Genomic DNA, 16,383 nt, shown 5'->3' with positions numbered 1-16,383 from the left:
GATTCTGAAGCTTAATGATAATTTTAATGTAAATATTATTAACTATTTCACTGTTGAACAAAATATTTAAAAAAGAAGAAAGATGATAATCAGATGATGTCACTCCATGCAGAGCACCCAAGAAAAAAGAAGGAAAATGCTATTAAGAAGATCTGCACAGTTTATTGTGAGTGATGTCTAACCTTGGCAGATTAAGTGGGGAGGGCTCAGTTTATGGATGGAGCTTGAGAGAATACTACTACTTTGTCCCAGATTTGACCCTGGATATAGGACACATGCCACTAGCCATCTGAGAGTGTATTGTCTTCTGGCCAACTGAATGCATCTATGATATTGGGAATGGGACAGTGAGAATTCTAGCGGTTCCCTTTGTACCAGTGCAGAGTAGGCACCGGAAATGGGGTGAGCAGCAGGAGCAGAAATCAGAGTGGAATTTGTGTAGGTGGGACCATCAGGAACCAAGATCCTTCCCTCTTCCTGCAGGAATTGATTTAGCTGCTCTGTGTCTTTAAGAGGCAGACACTATCCTGCAAATGAGTCATTATAAAGGCAGGTAAGCTGCAGCAATTGGATCAAAGAGCTGAGAGCAAAGCAGAGCACAGCAGCCTGCATAATGACCGGACACCACTGCTGGGGATATGGACAGGATGATGGTATGTTACATCCATCCTTTCCTAACCTAATCACTCTCTCTTTCTCTCTCTCCCGCTCATCAGCTCCTCAATATCCTTGTCTAATCCTTGCAGAGATGCCTGCATTTCATCATCTGCAGGCATCAATTGTGCAGCAGGCAGTTAACTAGTTTATCAATATTAAACAAAACTCAAAGAAGGGCACCTGGAGATGACAAACTTCACCTGCTGTTGTCCTGTCATAATCAGCAGCACTGCCATAATCTGTATGTAAGAAACCTGCATCTTTCTTAAATGGGGATGGAGGACATTGAGAGTCTTCCCTGCAAATATTTTAGCCATCTCCTCCCCAAAATGATGATAGTAAACTGGGGTTTTATTTCTCCCTCTAAACAATCATTTGAATGAAGGAGCTTTAGTGGAGTGGTATGGACAGTCTGATCCCACTAAGATGACTAAAATGTGATATTCATGCTATACAGGTTCCTTGAATTCCAAGAAATTATATAGATCAGTATTTAAACATTGGAAGCATTTTTTATTACACAAGCCATATTGTTCTTTCTGGTGTTTAACAGCCCCTTTAATTTAGAGTTATTCTCTTTCTGCACCTCCCGCTCCTCAAAAAAGTATGTGTAAAGAAAACTTATGTGGAGACTTATGCAGACTCCTGAAAATTTTTACAATATCTATATCATTTGAAGAGAATGGATGGATGAATGACTGATGTTACCCCAGTAAAACAAGTTTATACATGATTGAATGAAAGCTAGAACACCGAGTGAAAGATGCATAGCTCCAGCAGATATTATTTGTAAGTGTGTGTGCATTTGTATGTATCTATTTTATTGATAAAAAGCTTATGAGGAAGCTCAGTTATACTGAATAGGCTTCAATAGAATTTCAATACCAGATCTCTTAAAAACAGCCCCCAGATTGAGAAAAGGAAAATATATAGTTTATAAGCTAGTACTTCAATGCCTCCCAAAGACCGACATAGTATGTTACATTAATTTTTTTTTTTAACCAACATAGGTTGGGGCAAGTGCGGTAGTTTATACCTGTGACTGATTAACATTTTTTCCATTCTTCAGCAAAAATGAGAATGCTACAATTAAAGTGCTTTAGGTTATTTTTAATGTATGAAAAAGTCAACATGATAACTTTCCCAAAACAGGGACTAGAAGAATTACATTGCTGTGTGTTGTAATAAAATACACAAGTGAAACAAAAGTAAAAGGTATCAATAAATCATTGTTTGATGTAGATATGATCTTGTTATCTTAAACAGCATGAGAGCACTCCAGCTCCTAGAGCAGAAAGCTGTGTGATTATACTGGTATTTAATCCCACTCCTTTGGGGTCAGGAAGTCCAAAGGTGTTGATAATCATCCTCTACTGCTCACTTGCGGTAGAGCAATAGTATAGTGGGCATTATGGAATAACGATGCCTGTCTCTCAAAGATTTACTGCAGTCATAAAATGGGTTTAAAAATAAGCATATAGTAGCTGAGACATTCTGAGTCATCCGCATCTAATTTGAATCTCAAGCATTTACCACTGTCCTACCCAGGAAAGCTAAAATACACAGTGTATGTGTTTACACTATCAACACAGAGAGAGAGATTCCTCAACCAAGTCTATGCTGGAATAATCTATTTGTAATTGCATTTAATTTTTACAGGAAGCTGGGGGTAAGCAGAAAGGGCTGGGTGTGCCTGTGGCTGTTTTATGTTCCCATCATTATGCTATTCATAAAAGAGCTAAATCGCCCACCAGGATGCAGGCTGCACTGCTAGTATCTGTAAACACACCCAATACAATGCACAGTGTTTCAGATAACTCCTATGATGACAAACTTATGTGATTTCCAGTGAACATGGCATTCAATCCGAAGCTCATAAAAACCTCTAATGATTCTTTTCTATCTGTGGCAAAAGTGAAGTAACAGTGTCTTCCTTTCCTTTGTTTCAAAGGGCCTTCTGAGTGGTACAAATCATATCCCATTGCCCATGGGCATCGTCAGTCACCTGTTGATATAGTCTCCACGCAAGCAGTTTATGATCCTAGTCTGAAGCCTCTTATTATCTCATATGAATCGTGTACATCTCTTGATATCTCCAACAATGGCCACTCAGTCACGGTGGACTTTGAAGATGCTGATGACAAGACAGGTGAGCCTGATACTGTCTTAGAATTAAGATCTCTTAGCTTATATTTCTTCACCTTCTTAGCTAGACAGATGATAAAATACATTATTTGAAGTATAATTAAAGGCTTTAGTATACAATTTGGCAGCTAAATCTTCTGATATGAGATTAGTGGCATTACTTGGCTGAGGTATGTGATTAGAGCCACTTTTGTTTTACCATTTTCTTGGGCCTGCCTTTTTTTTTTTTTTTTAATACCACAATCTGGCAGAGGCTTAAAAAGTGGAGAGACTGGGTGCTCAGTCTCTGTGCAAAGTGTCACTTAGCAGAGCCACATCGCTACATGGGAAGGAAGAACTCAATCTGGGCACAGGAAACTCTGCATTTCTATTTGTGGTGGTTCCTCTGAATTGTCCTGAGACAGAAAGGTTGTCACTTCTGCCAAATATAGATCACATGGATATCCGGTGCTCTAGACCTATCAGCACAGAAACATGGTCCCTCTGCATTGATTCCTCTTTCCCATGGCAGAATGGCTTCTTCAGAAATGATATGGACCCTCTGGCTAGTTCTGCTGAGGAGTCAGACTGTGCATGTTACACAAGCTGCAGCTACCTTTTATCCTTCATCTTCAGCTCTAGATAGCGTGAGTTTTGGTGCTGTTAAACACTCGATCAGGATGGCCAAACTTACAAACCCTTTGAGCTGCATACGACAATCTTCAGAAGTTTGAGAGCCGGGGCACACCTGCCGGGGCTCAGGGCTTCAGCCCTGTGGGAGGCGCCTGACAGTGCTTGGGGCTTCAGCTCCGCTCCTGCTAAAGTCCCGAGACCCTCCTTCCCGCTGGGCAGAAGCCCCTACCCCACCACCCTGCTGTAAGTAGAGGTCCCGAGCTTCCCCCACAGTCCAGTAGATGAAGAATGCGGGGGAGGACCTGAGGGACTCCATGAGCTACACTTTAACTGTAAAAGAGCCGCATGTGGCTCACAAGCCAGTTTGGCCACCCTTGCATTAGATTGTTCTCCTTTTACCTCTATCGAAAATTTTGCTCTGATTCACTTACACACTGATTCTGAAGCACAGAATATCAGAAATCTATTAGTAACCGGTAAGTAGAGAGGAGCTTTTATATAAATGGTCTCTGATGGGCTAGTTTGTTTTATTTTAACTTATGTCAGCAACTCATGGTCATTCATCCAGTTTGGTGCTTTTGTGATGCCAGTTTAATTTGATATTCAAACCAAATGTTATGGTTGCTGAGAAATGAATGTCCTGCAATGGCCTGAGGTACTCTCTATTGCCTTTGAAGTAATCCCATAAGGTTGTCAGAGCATTATCAGGTGTGGGCTTAAGTTACAGCTACTGGGTCTTTTAAAAGAAAAAAATCCCAAGGACAAGCACACAGCTCAGTGAATGATCAATTTGCAAGTGTAATTTCTGTGTTTTAAGTAAAGACAGTGGATCTGAGCTTGCCTAAAATTAGCTTCTTTAAAGATTCTTTTAAGCATGTTGCCTTAGAAAGTGACTTTGTAAAATGTATCTGGAAAAACAATCTTCATGGACAATTTTAATTTAGTTATAAATAATAGAAATCTGTCCATTTAATAGTGAAATTCACCCACGTTCAGAGGGTTTGCACTACAGGGTCCTGCATTGCTCCTCAAGGGGAAGGCACCACCGCAGCATCCATGAAAGGGACTCTCTGCCCCTGGTGCATCTACTAGACTGGCATGAAGGGGGCTATAGGAGGAGAGCAAACCTGGAGAGAAGCTACTAGAGCTGCACTTAGATAGATCCAGTGACTTGTACAGAGGGTATGGAGGAGCTTAGTTCACTGATCCAGACTTGATGGGGTGATGAGGGGTTGGATGAGGGGGATGCATTTCATCTACCCTATAAGCCCCCATTTAGGCCCCAATTTAGCAAAACATATAAGAATGTGCTTAACTTTAAAGGGATGCACTTTAGTACAGTTAACTTCAGTGGAATGTAAGCATGTGCTTATGTGCTTTGGTGCATAAAAGCTAGTTTCCTACACAAAGTGTGGTGGGGTTGTGGACTTCACAAGTTAACGTTCCATGTGACGAGCAGTGAAATAATTCCATAACATGAAAAATTTGGAAGCAAATAAAATGATAAGGACAGTGTTGTTAAAAAATACTTTACAGACACTGTGCGTGCATACTTTACGATACTTTTTTAATTTATAATTTAAATTACCAGTTTTCAGTTCTATTTGACAGAAGATAAACTGCTTGGTGTCCTGTCTCTTTAAAGCACAAGGAAATTACTAGAACTCTGCTGAAATGTTATTTTCTTTCTATAAATGTAGACCACATTGCCTAGGTATTAATGGGCTGCATTTATTGAAAGTATTATTTTAAAATTTAATATGTTAAAAGTTTGTATTTACCTTGACCAAATTCCATAATCTCTCCATATCTGTCTTCCCCACCTTTGTAAAATGACTTGTGATCCTCTTAGGAAAGGTGCTACGTTAAATACAAGGTATTTCATTAACTTCCTCTACCAGGATCAGGTATTAACAGAAAACAGAATACAGAGAACTTCTGCTGGAGGGAAAAAGATAATCCTAAAGAGGAAATACATAGCAAAATGATCTATAGCTGTGTAAAACTGCACCTTCTAACTCAACAGATCCACTCCCTGTCTTCCGCAAAGTCCCAAGTACCTTTACAACTCCAAAAAATTATTTAAAAACACATCAAAAACTGTTTCTAATTCCAGTTGTTTTTTTAAATACTAAACCAGTTCAGCTTTCTGAATTTCAGTAGGAAGCACCCATAGCTTGCTTGGTTGGTGGATAGCTACTCAGTCCTCTTACCTCAAATTTACAATTCCAAAGGCTAAATAGGAATATGGTAAATTTGTGTAAAAGTAATTGTCTGTAAAAATGTGTTTCTCTGTCTAGTATAAATCTTTCTGCTATCTCTGATATCAGCCAGGAAGAAAAACTCTTTACCCTCACCCATCTTCGCCTAAACTTGGATAGCGGGAGCTGATCTGAGATATTTACTTACACAGATGACATTGTGAGTTTCCAACAGATTTGGTGGCACTGGATCATGGGTCAGATACATCCCTAATGTAACTTCATTGACTTCGATCAGGAATAAATTTGCTCTGTGTTATTAATTCTAAGAATTTGAAAGCCAAGATAAAGCACTTTCTTTGTATTTTATTAATTGTGGCTTTGGCTTCTCCTCTGTATACTGTATATCAAAAATATCTTTTTTTTCTCCTCCTGCTCTTGAGAGATGCTGTTTCTCCACTATTGATCCAACTAGTTTCTGCAATCAAGCAGTAAAAAAAACCAAATACTTACTCTTTTACATTCTCTTTATGCACTTCCATTTACAGTGATCAATGGGGGTCCCCTTGAAGGTCCCTATAGGCTAAAGCAGTTTCATTTTCATTGGGGAATGAAGCACAGCCAGGGATCAGAGCATACAGTTGACAGCAAATCTTTTCCTTCTGAGGTAAGAACTTTTTCAGAACCACTTTACTACAACCAGGATGCAAACCTGAAACAAAATTTGGAACAGTTTGCACCCAGATCTGAATTTTGCAGCTTGGCCCATCCATCCATTTAACTAAGCAATATACTGCTATCTATATGCATTAATTGAAATGCTGTCTACATGCAGTTTCTAGTTGGCCATTTCTCTCTATCCACAATGGGGTCTAGAAGCAACAGCTCCGCACCACACACTTTAAATTAGTAACCAGTATCTCTTGCTTATATTTGCCTATGCTCTAGCTGTCTATTACTGTGTTCATACAGTATGTAGCATGAGGGGGCCCCGTTCTTGGTTGGCCCTTTGGCACTACCCTAATAAACATGATTTTGGGGGTGGGGCCATAGCTCTGACAGCCAATAGTAGTTTGCAGATAAGGAAGAAGGGACGTAGTTCTAGCTGACCCTGGGAATGTTTGTTTTTTTTTGCGGGGAGGGGGGGAGATTCATTGTCTAATCCACTCAAAGGACTGCTGTTTTGGAACTTGGTAAATTCCTAGTTGAATTGGTTTGTCTCAGAATTTCTGGAAAATCTGCCCTTCAAGCAAAGCCTTATTATGTGATAAATTGACTGTTATTGCTTACTAAGCGTAATACAGCCTGTGTGAGGGCCTTTATCATTTAGCTTGTTCATACGTCTGTTTTATGATTCTCCTTCACAGCTCCACTTGGTTCATTGGAATGCCAGGAAATATGCAACATTTGGAGAAGCAGCAGCAGCTCCAGATGGCTTGGTGGTAGTTGGTATTTTCTTGGAGGTAAGAGTCATGAAAATAATGGTGTTTGTTTTATGTGTAGAGAAGCATCAAACTGTCAACTGTTTAAGAACTAAAGACACACAGTTGAGAAGAACTGTTTGGGGGAAAATAAATGACTTTACTGGAAGCAGTGACTCAAGGCAGGCTGCAATTAAACCTGCTTCAGTGGGAACATTCCTAAGACAGAAAATGGCCTGTTATATATTCAAAGCATAATTATTAACTATATCATATCTATATTCTCATGCACCTGTATCCATTACACTTTTAGACTGGAGAAGAACATGCCAATATGAACAGACTAACTGATACCTTGTACATGGTAAAATTTAAAGTACGTTTTTTGTTTGCTCTTGTATCTTTTTTTCTTCCCCTCACTTGGATGACTTTTAAACAGTTTTAACTAGTGCATGAGCTTGAGTGAAATAACAACAAATTAAAGCAGCAAATTCCATCCCCTCCCCGTGAAATTCACCCATAATTAGTACGTAACGTAATACAAGGGCAGGTAAATGTGATAGTTTAAACACACTTCATTCTAATGTATTGACTCTCACCACTCATGGTTGCCTTGTATGCTAGAATTGTATGCTCTAATTCACAAAACTTCAATATAATTCCCTTATGCTAACAGGAGTTCAGAATGAATGAACATGTTGTTCGTGCCTCCGTGTTTTTTGAGTAGAGACTATTGAATTCTGATGTTGTGGATATGTGGTTGGCCATAACTCGATATGGGCATGACAATGACTTGCTTCCCTGCTTTGAAAAGGAAGTGTTGCCCCTTCAGGCATTTCTTGTAATTCCTTTTAAAAATGGCAGGACTGCCCTTCAGGATGAGAAGCCCTTGTCCTCACTCCTGCTGGGTTCTGGGGTGAGCAGAATTTTTGCAGACACGTTGGCGTTTTTTGGTTGCTTGGCTGTGAAGTTTGAGTGAGCAGGTGCCCCCTACTCCTGATCTGCTCAGTAGGAATGCATGGATCCAGGAGTCCTGTTCTAGACCACTGTAATCCTGAAGGTAGTCAAGTAACCTCTCCTGGCACTGCACTCCGAGCCCAGCTCAGCACCCCTCTGCCATATGCCTACCTGAGCTGGAAATGACACCTGCAGCTTCAGGATAGACCTAATCTTTGTTCTAGATTTGCGTGTTAGATTGTAGAGGCAATCTTTGCCTGGATTGCCTGGTTGCTCCAGACACAAAGCAGAGCTGTAAGGCACAAAAAGTGGCAAGTAATTAGCACAGGAATTCCACAATTCCATAGAAGCCAATGCTGGTGATGAAGTGTGCACAGTTAGCAGCTTCTGCTGGGCACTATACAGAGAAGAGATTTTCTGCCTAATTTTCCCATGGAGGAAGGGGCACTAATTGCAAGTGGACCTTTTGTTTTACTAGCTCAGTGCTAACACAGGCAGCAGGGACATACACTCCCTAAGCCAGCATTTGGGTACTAGATAAGTGCTATTCTCATGATGTTGTTGTGCTTAGATGGAGCCAAATTATCATCCCATTATTCTTGCAATTTTAAGCTATCAGCTGGGGTTTGTTTCTCAATAAATATCTATCTCCTTAAACACATTTAAAAAAAAAAAGAAATATAACGTATCTGTTCCTTCCAGGGGACAAAAGCTCAGTTCAGAACCTTCAACCCAAAATGCCTCCTGCCCTCAAGTCTAAATTACTGGACATATCCTGGTTCTCTAACAACACCTCCTCTATATGAGAGTGTAACGTGGATAGTACTGAAAGAGCCTGTCAGGATTTCTGAGAAACAGGTAAATTTGCAGTCAGCTTGTCCCCAAGTTTTGATACTCTTGACTTCATTTTTTTAGGGTTCAAAATGGGATCTGCAGGTAGTGATTGTTTTCTTTGTACAGTGGGACTGATTTAAGAAATGGCAAATAGCCAGAGATGTCTACTCTTGAAGTACTGAATTACAGATTTTGTGGATAAAGTAGAAAGCCAACATTTTGTTTGTTATGCCTCCACAAAGATATAATGGACCAAATTCTGCCCTCATTTACACCCATGCAGCCATGTCTTAGTTGAATGCAAGGACCTGCCTGGAATTTCTTTGCTGTTTGTCAAATTAACATTCTCTTATCTATTTCACTCTTCCTGCATTTGCCAGGAATTAAAAAATGACTTAAAAACTTAAGTTCAGATTTTAAAAGGTATTTAGGTACCTAAATACGCAGATGGGTGTCTAGTGGGCTTTTCAAATGTACCTAGGTGCCCAACTCCTGTTGATTTCAATGGGAATTAGGCACCAAGGCACTTTTGAAAATCCTATTAGATACCTATCTGCATCATTAGATACCTTTACAAATCTGGCCCGTAGGCCAAATTCTGTTTTAACAAATACTGGTGTAACTCAGCATGATTTAGTCTTTAATATTTGTCTGAACAAATGTAAAAGAAATGTTCATATAACCCCTTCCCAAATAGTAACTGATATCATGGGAAGTAGATGCCACATGAGACTGCAGGGGAGATTTGAGATTGAACCTATCTGTAGACATTTTTAAGCACAGACTTATAAGATGGGATTTATTTTTTTCTGAATTTACCAGTGATGATATTTGCATACTTGGTACTATAGAGTGAATAATAAATCATTATGCATAATATAATATCTCACTCCAAGTCCAGATTTGCCACTCATTCCAAACAATCTTGTTTAATATTCTTGTTTAAATGATCTTTGGCATAGCAAGAAAAATATTTGGTATTCGCTTTTTTATGTATTTTCAAAACTGCTGTACAAGCATCACTCATTTTATAGATAGGGAAACTGAGACAGAGAGATAAAGTGACTTGCCCAAGATTACATAGGATGTTTGTGGCAGAGCCAGGAATAAAATGCAGATCTCCTGACTTTCCACTCCTTTGTGTTAGCCACAAGAGCAGGCTTCCTCCCAATCCAACCATCTTGCAAGAGAGAAGTCACATCTGCACATTCATTGTGTTTCCAAACATTCTATATTTTAGGTCTCTAATTCTTTTCTTCCTAACTTTAACACCTCCATCAGAATGTAAATCTCCTGTTGATTTTATTGACTAGATTTTTTTTGTTCTTTTGTGTGAATTTCTAGTGCATGTGAAAAGTGCCTGATTGTCAGCCCTGGAGACTGAGGTTCTTTATCTACAAAACAGGTATAGCACAGGCATCAGCAGTGCAAGTTTCCCTCACTGCCCCGCCATGTGCTTCACCTTGGAGGGTGAGAGGACTGTTTAGTCCCCTCTTAGCCCACTTAAACTTTGGCCTCTCTCCTGAGAGTGTCTCTACAGGGTTGCCAATTGGTCTTTATTGTGGTGGTGGTGGTGGTTTTGTAGATACCACAAGCCTACCCCTTGCCAAACAACATAACCCATTATTAATTTGATAACCTCTACCCCCAGGTCACTTAGCACTACTGTTTTCCAGATTTCTTCCTCCCATTTTATATCTGTGCTTCAGAGAAGTTTTGATAAATATATTAGTTCGCAGATTTCCAAGCTGAATCTCCTTTCGATGTTTTCTAATATTTCTAGATCCCTGTTTATTATTTTTCCATCTGCACTGCACTACAAACTGAGAATGTTTTCCAGGATCTTCTGCATTCCTGAACCATCCACTCACAGGGTATGATCTGGCCCAAAGAAAGGGAAACTAGGCTATCACAAGAATTTCCTGGCAGTGAGACATATTACATTTGAAATATTCTCCCCAATAGGAAGTGATAGAAACACAGTCTCCTGGTGCATTTAAAACCAGACTGAGCAAAACACCATAGGAAATAGTCTGATAATGGTGGGGGTATTGTCTAGATGACCGAACAGGTCTCTTTCACCTCTAACTGGAACTGAAGCTTCAGAAGTGGGTACTTGCACCTTTCATATTAAAGATTCCAAATATAGAAAACAGTGAACATATTGAAGTGAGCCAATCATGCATTTCAAACAAATTACTTTTGGAGGTATCTAATATTCAGAAACCGTTGGGGGCCTTCATCTGCCATTAATAGTCTTTTTAGGCTCTTAGCTTGAAAATGTACTATTATCATATTGAAAAGTATTGAATGTCTTCGTCTTACCTTTTTTCAACTACATTAACACCAACTGCCTTTGCAAGTAGTAAAGTTATTTCATATGAATTTACAGCTGGAGAAATTCCGAACTCTTCTCTTCACCAGCGAGGGAGATGAAAGGATCCAGATGGTGAATAATTTTCGCCCCCCTCAACCTCTTAAGGGAAGAAAAATTCGTGCTTCCTTCAAGGCCTAAAGAAGAAAATTAATAATGAGCTTCAAACTTCCAAGTGCTTCCATGTCCGAAAGGCCTCACAAGATCACTGATCTTCAGATGATTATCTCATTGAGAAAGCAAAACAGCCATTTCCACGAACACTCTGTGTTGTGGTGCAGCAAAAAAGTCAATACCTCTTGGTTTTATGCTTTGAATAGGCCAGATCCCTTCTTTTAAAATAATTATAATGGGATCTTGTTCTCTAAAAGAGAGAACATTTTTAAAAATCAGGAATAATTTAGTAATCCAGGGTGTACTCCAGTAGAATAGTGTGGTGATATTCCAAATTATGAATGATAATTTTAAGTTTTGATCTTAATATTTTAGAATGGGAAATTGCTTGTGCAAGGATCTAATAATAGCAATGGGCACAACTTCTAATGATTAGAGCTATTTATCTAGATTTATCATAATCTAATAAAGAGTGGGATAATATTAATGAGCTCTGACATTGGAAGATCAAAGGCTTAGATCTTCCTTCAGACTTCCTGTGGATTCCATTCAGTTTGACCAGCTCCTCTGGTTTAGAAGATACTTTGACTATATTCTAATTAATTGCAGTTGCCTTCTTACATGCAACCAGAGCCTGAAGCAGTAGCACATACTAAAAAAAATGTGATTTCTTCCATTCACCTCAAATGGGGTTGACTTTGAAGCCTAATTCAGACAATTTTAGTGTTAACATTTTTAAAATAATAATAATTATTAAAAATAACTCGCATAGCGTTATAAATGCACTCAGTGCTTCACAAATAACCCATCTCCCTGCACATTATTGTACATTGTACAAACATTCACCCAAAGCCAGTAGGCCATGCATAATTATCGGGCCTTAATGTTTAATTCAGTTGAAAGGATGTTCCCTAGGAATAAGACTACATTCAGATGACTAAGACAGCTGTTACTGTCCTTAAAATAACCAGAGTAAATGCAGTGTTTACTAGTGCTTAATGTTATTCCACTTGGGTGGGATTGTGAGAGTTTGCTAGCAAACTTAACCCAGAAGCAGTGAGGGCAGTTGACTTTTGAATAAGCTAGGGCCAGATTGTGATACTCCCACTCATGAAGAGTACTACTTTACCCCACAAGCAGACCCACTGAAGTCAGTGTATCACAATATATCCAATGTAAATATTTTAACTCTTCCTTGTGTTCCCAATGACTAAAATAGGAATAAGGACAAATCCCAGAAAAAACAAGCACCCCTGCCACTGCAGAATTAGTACACAGCTTTGGAATACCCCATGGACACCCACTTAAAAGTCGTACAGCTGCCTTGTGTTGTGAGTTTGTTTGATCTTACCAAACTAAGCAGCGTTAGCCCTGTCAGTATTGGGATGGGAGGATTTCTAAAGAACATCTACCTATCTGCTGCATGAAATGGTGCTGGGGATCCAGTAGGTGGTGTTGTTCTGTGGGAGTGCCAAATTGTGAAATAATGGACAAGGGTACCATGCTGCTGGATGTTGTGTCTTTTAGTAAGTTAGGTGTAAAACTGACGTGGGTACACTTGTAGTGATTGTTGTTATGGCATGGATGTTAACCCTTCAAATTCTACCTCAAATCAGTGCATTCCTCTGCAGCCTGGTTTCCTTCATTTCTTGCCCTAAACTTTATGGTGTTGCTGTGCATAGTTAAGCAGATGCTGTGTTCCTCTTTAGGGGGCCTGAAATAGTTATAACTTAACTTAACTGACTTCACTAGCATTATTCCTGACTTACACTGGTGTAGCTGATGTGTGAATCATTCCCTAGGTTTCAGGGGTAAGTTGAGCCCTCCTTGTAGTTGTGAGGCTTCAACTCTGGGTGCCTTCACCTGCTCAGAGGAAACGTGCCCCCCAGCTGGGCAAAGTATTAATATTATCAGAATTTCTGCCACTTTGGTGGCAAAATTCTCCACAGACTTCTTTTGTACCAGCTAATCAACCTGACATTGATGTTAGTTGTAACTGACATCACTACATTCCAATTAGTTATCGGAAATCCTGAGACAATACTGGGAGTGAGGAGTGCAGGGTTCTAGACACGGTGCTTCCTGTGCAGCTTGTGCATTAAGCTAAAACTCTCCATCCCTCATTTTTCTTATCTGTGAAATGAGGATAGTAATACTTACCTACCTCACAGGGGTGTTGTGAGGGTTAATTCAGCAATGTTTAGAAAGTGCTTTGAGATCCTTGGCTGGAAGGTGCTACCAAAATGGAAAATCATTATGAAGTGCAATGGATTGACCATTATGAATGTGATCTGTACAGCCTGTAGTGCAGGCTGCTATTGCTGAAGGCAGGAATTCTTTAACAAATCAAATATATTTTTTTAATAAATGTGTGTGGGGTCTTGCTCTAGGTCTCTTTTGAACAGGTCTAATTCTTGTGTTGCATTAGAAGAACACTCCCCCGCACCCTGCTGTAACTCACTTTTTCTAGGGCTTTCCCCCACCACCATAACTAAGAAATGCTGTGCGTTCTTTTTCTTCAGAATTGTTTTGTATAAGTCTGTACCAGATTTGCCTGGGATCAAGGGAGGCTCCAAACTACTTAATGATTCAAGTTTTCCTCAGTCTCAAAGGGACCCTGAAATGTGCATAGTGAACAGCACAAATACAGATATGATTTAACTCCTCTCAGACATTTGATTTAAAAAAATCAGTTTACTTGGGCAGGCCGCTTCTCTGAAACCTGTAATCCTAGAAGCATTTCTAACATATGCCATATTTATTCCACAAAAGCATCTACCCGTCTTCTGTGGCTCAGTGGGTCCACTCTTGTTAAATGAAGTAATCTAAATTAAAGCACCTCTTGGCCACCATCTTTCTGTATCTGATGTATTCAGCTCTAGTCTTGGCTAGATCTTTTCTTGCCTTGCGCCAGAAATGAACAGGAATCATGAGTGCTATATGTGTCTGTTTAAAAAAAATGAGATATGTTCATGGAGGTTAAGTCTATCAATGGCTGGCTCTAGGCAACCCTATACCTCAGACTGTCGGAATTTTCCTGTTTTGTCTACTCCCTCCTGAAGATCTGCTGCTAGCCACTGTTGGAGACAGGATACTGGGCTTGATGGACCATTGGTCTGAACCAGTACGGCAGCTCTTATGTTCTTATTTAGCTAAAATCTACCAAACAAACCCTCATTTTAAAATGTAAGATGTGCATTTAAAAATAAAACATAGATTTGATAGTCCTGAGGTTAATAAGAATATTATCCTGGTCACATCTTAGGCAATAATGAAAATACTGTATTGACCACAAATAGCTTATTGCTAAAATAAAAATACCATCATGGAACATCACTTCTTTCCAATTATCAGCAATAAAGCCATTGACATGCCAGGTTACCATTTAAGATTTTCCACATATTCTCTCATTCTGCACATTTATATGATTGAAGAATTTAAGGGATCCTTTACTCCCCTTATGAATGGAGACTCTCGAGGAAGGCAATATAGTCTAATTAAACCAAGGTTGCCTGTGTTCTGTTCCTGATTCTGCCACAGGCATTCTGTGACCCGGAGCATGTCACTTAATCTACCTCTGCCTCCGTTTACTCATCTGTGAGACAGGGATAATATTTACTTCTTGAGGTTGTTGTGAGACTCGGGGCTCATCTACATGCACTCTTATTTCACAGAAAGCTGGAGTGTAAATTTACCCCATGCTAGCCTACTGTGCACTAAGTGTCCATGTGGACCTGCTGCCATGCACTAAAAGTTCCATGGTGTGCTGTAATCTTTTCCCATTTCAAAGGAGGTGAGGGGGTAGATCAAAGTTCACTAGGCAGTAGGGTCCACATGGACACTTAGTGTGCAGCCGACTAATACATAGTAGATTTACAACCCAGCTTGCCAACAACAAAGTGTTCATATAGACAAGTCCTTAAATATTGTTTGTAAAGAGTTTTAGGGGCCCAATCCCACAAGTTGCTCAGTGCTTCTGAGAGGTGCTTAGTACCCTCAACTATCTTTCTGTAGAGTGTCTGCACTATTCCAGAATAAGGGTGGGGTTAATTGGGAACAGTTAATCAGGAATAACCCCCTGCGTAAACAAGCCCATATTTAGGAGTTGTTTTGCTTTGAGATTAGAAATCGTGAACCATTCTTACTGTGATTAAATGTATCCTGTTGATAGGAAAGTTACCCTATGAATTTCCTATTTTCTCTTGATGGAGTCAAAATGCATAAGCATTGGAATTTCTAGTAGAAAAGCATAAGTGTACAATATAGGTTATAGTTATAAGCTGTACACACCCTAACCCTAACCCTTTGTAATTATTTTGTATTTGTAAAGAGGCGAATGTGACATTACCCAGGGGACAATCTGGACCTTGATCAGCTGTGTCTTCTTAATTCTCTGGCCTGGGGTGCCTTTTACACTGTTTTGCTGTCAGAACATCCACTCCTGGCCTGCTCATACAGCATTCAGCATGCAAATTCACTCCCAGCAAAATACATACGCTCTCTGACCAGTCACTCATGAATTACATACAGGGCAACACCTGAAAATTCTTAATCCTCTCCACCCCCAGAAATGTGCATCTTGTACTGCTCAGTACCCTTCTGAACAGTAGAGGCTCATAAGAAGTCCATCATTTCATCAAAGGAAAATGATAATGCACCAGTGTTATTATCTCAAATGGAGTTTCCTATACACTCTAATCCAAACACACTGGTTAAGATAAAATAACTATAGAAAGATCGATTTTAAGTGATTACAAGTGATGATGCATAAAAGTCAGGATTAGTTACAAAAGAAATAAAAGAGTAAAACGCAAGCTAATACCTAACTTAACAAACTAAATGAACTTAAAAGCAAAAGATTTTATCTCACAATACACTGCAATAAATTTCACAGGCTGAGTCTCCTTTCAGCCTGGGACCCTTTCCCTCTGATTATTTAATCAGAGGGATTAAAATAACCAAGGACTGTTTTAGATAGCATATTCTGTTTGTAGAAATCCTAATGTGATACACAGTCTCAGTGACTAAGCTAAATAGTAAACAAACAAATTCCTGCATATCTATTTAT

The 16,383-nt window shown here is 39.5% G+C and overlaps 1 protein-coding gene and 1 long non-coding RNA gene across 2 annotated transcripts in view; one reads left to right on the top strand and one right to left on the bottom strand.

Moving 5' to 3' along the window:
• The first annotated feature begins 517 nt into the window (after window positions 1-517).
• CA7 (carbonic anhydrase 7) lies at window positions 518-11,342 on the top strand. Its single transcript, XM_007058633.3, has 7 exons — window positions 518-653; window positions 2,609-2,806; window positions 6,164-6,282; window positions 6,983-7,078; window positions 7,350-7,412; window positions 8,696-8,851; window positions 11,220-11,342. The coding sequence occupies exons 1-7, from the start codon at window positions 614-616 to the stop codon at window positions 11,340-11,342; spliced, it is 795 nt and encodes a 264-aa protein (XP_007058695.1). The 5' UTR covers window positions 518-613.
• Window positions 1,747-16,383, bottom strand: part of LOC122462579 — a 34,446-nt gene continuing 19,809 nt past the window's right edge. Inside the window, exons 2-3 of the long non-coding RNA XR_006285242.1 lie at window positions 11,153-11,338; window positions 1,747-6,327 (exon numbers count right to left, since the gene is read on the bottom strand). This is a non-coding gene — a long non-coding RNA (uncharacterized LOC122462579). The remainder of the gene's footprint in view (window positions 6,328-11,152; window positions 11,339-16,383) is intronic.

This window comes from Chelonia mydas, chromosome 12 (genome assembly GCF_015237465.2).
Source record: "Chelonia mydas isolate rCheMyd1 chromosome 12, rCheMyd1.pri.v2, whole genome shotgun sequence".
NCBI classification, from domain to species: Eukaryota; Metazoa; Chordata; order Testudines; family Cheloniidae; genus Chelonia; species Chelonia mydas.
Note: the sequence above shows the minus strand (reverse complement) of the source record. Positions and strands in the feature narration are given on the sequence as shown.

Coding starts and splice junctions, on each gene's coding strand:
- CA7 (XM_007058633.3), top strand. CDS start 614: ATGACCGGACACCACTGCTGGGGATATGGACAGGATGATG. Junction 2,807..6,163: donor AGATGCTGATGACAAGACAG/GTGAGCCTGATA, acceptor TTCCATTTACAG/TGATCAATGGGGGTCCCCTT. Junction 6,283..6,982: donor GCAAATCTTTTCCTTCTGAG/GTAAGAACTTTT, acceptor TCTCCTTCACAG/CTCCACTTGGTTCATTGGAA.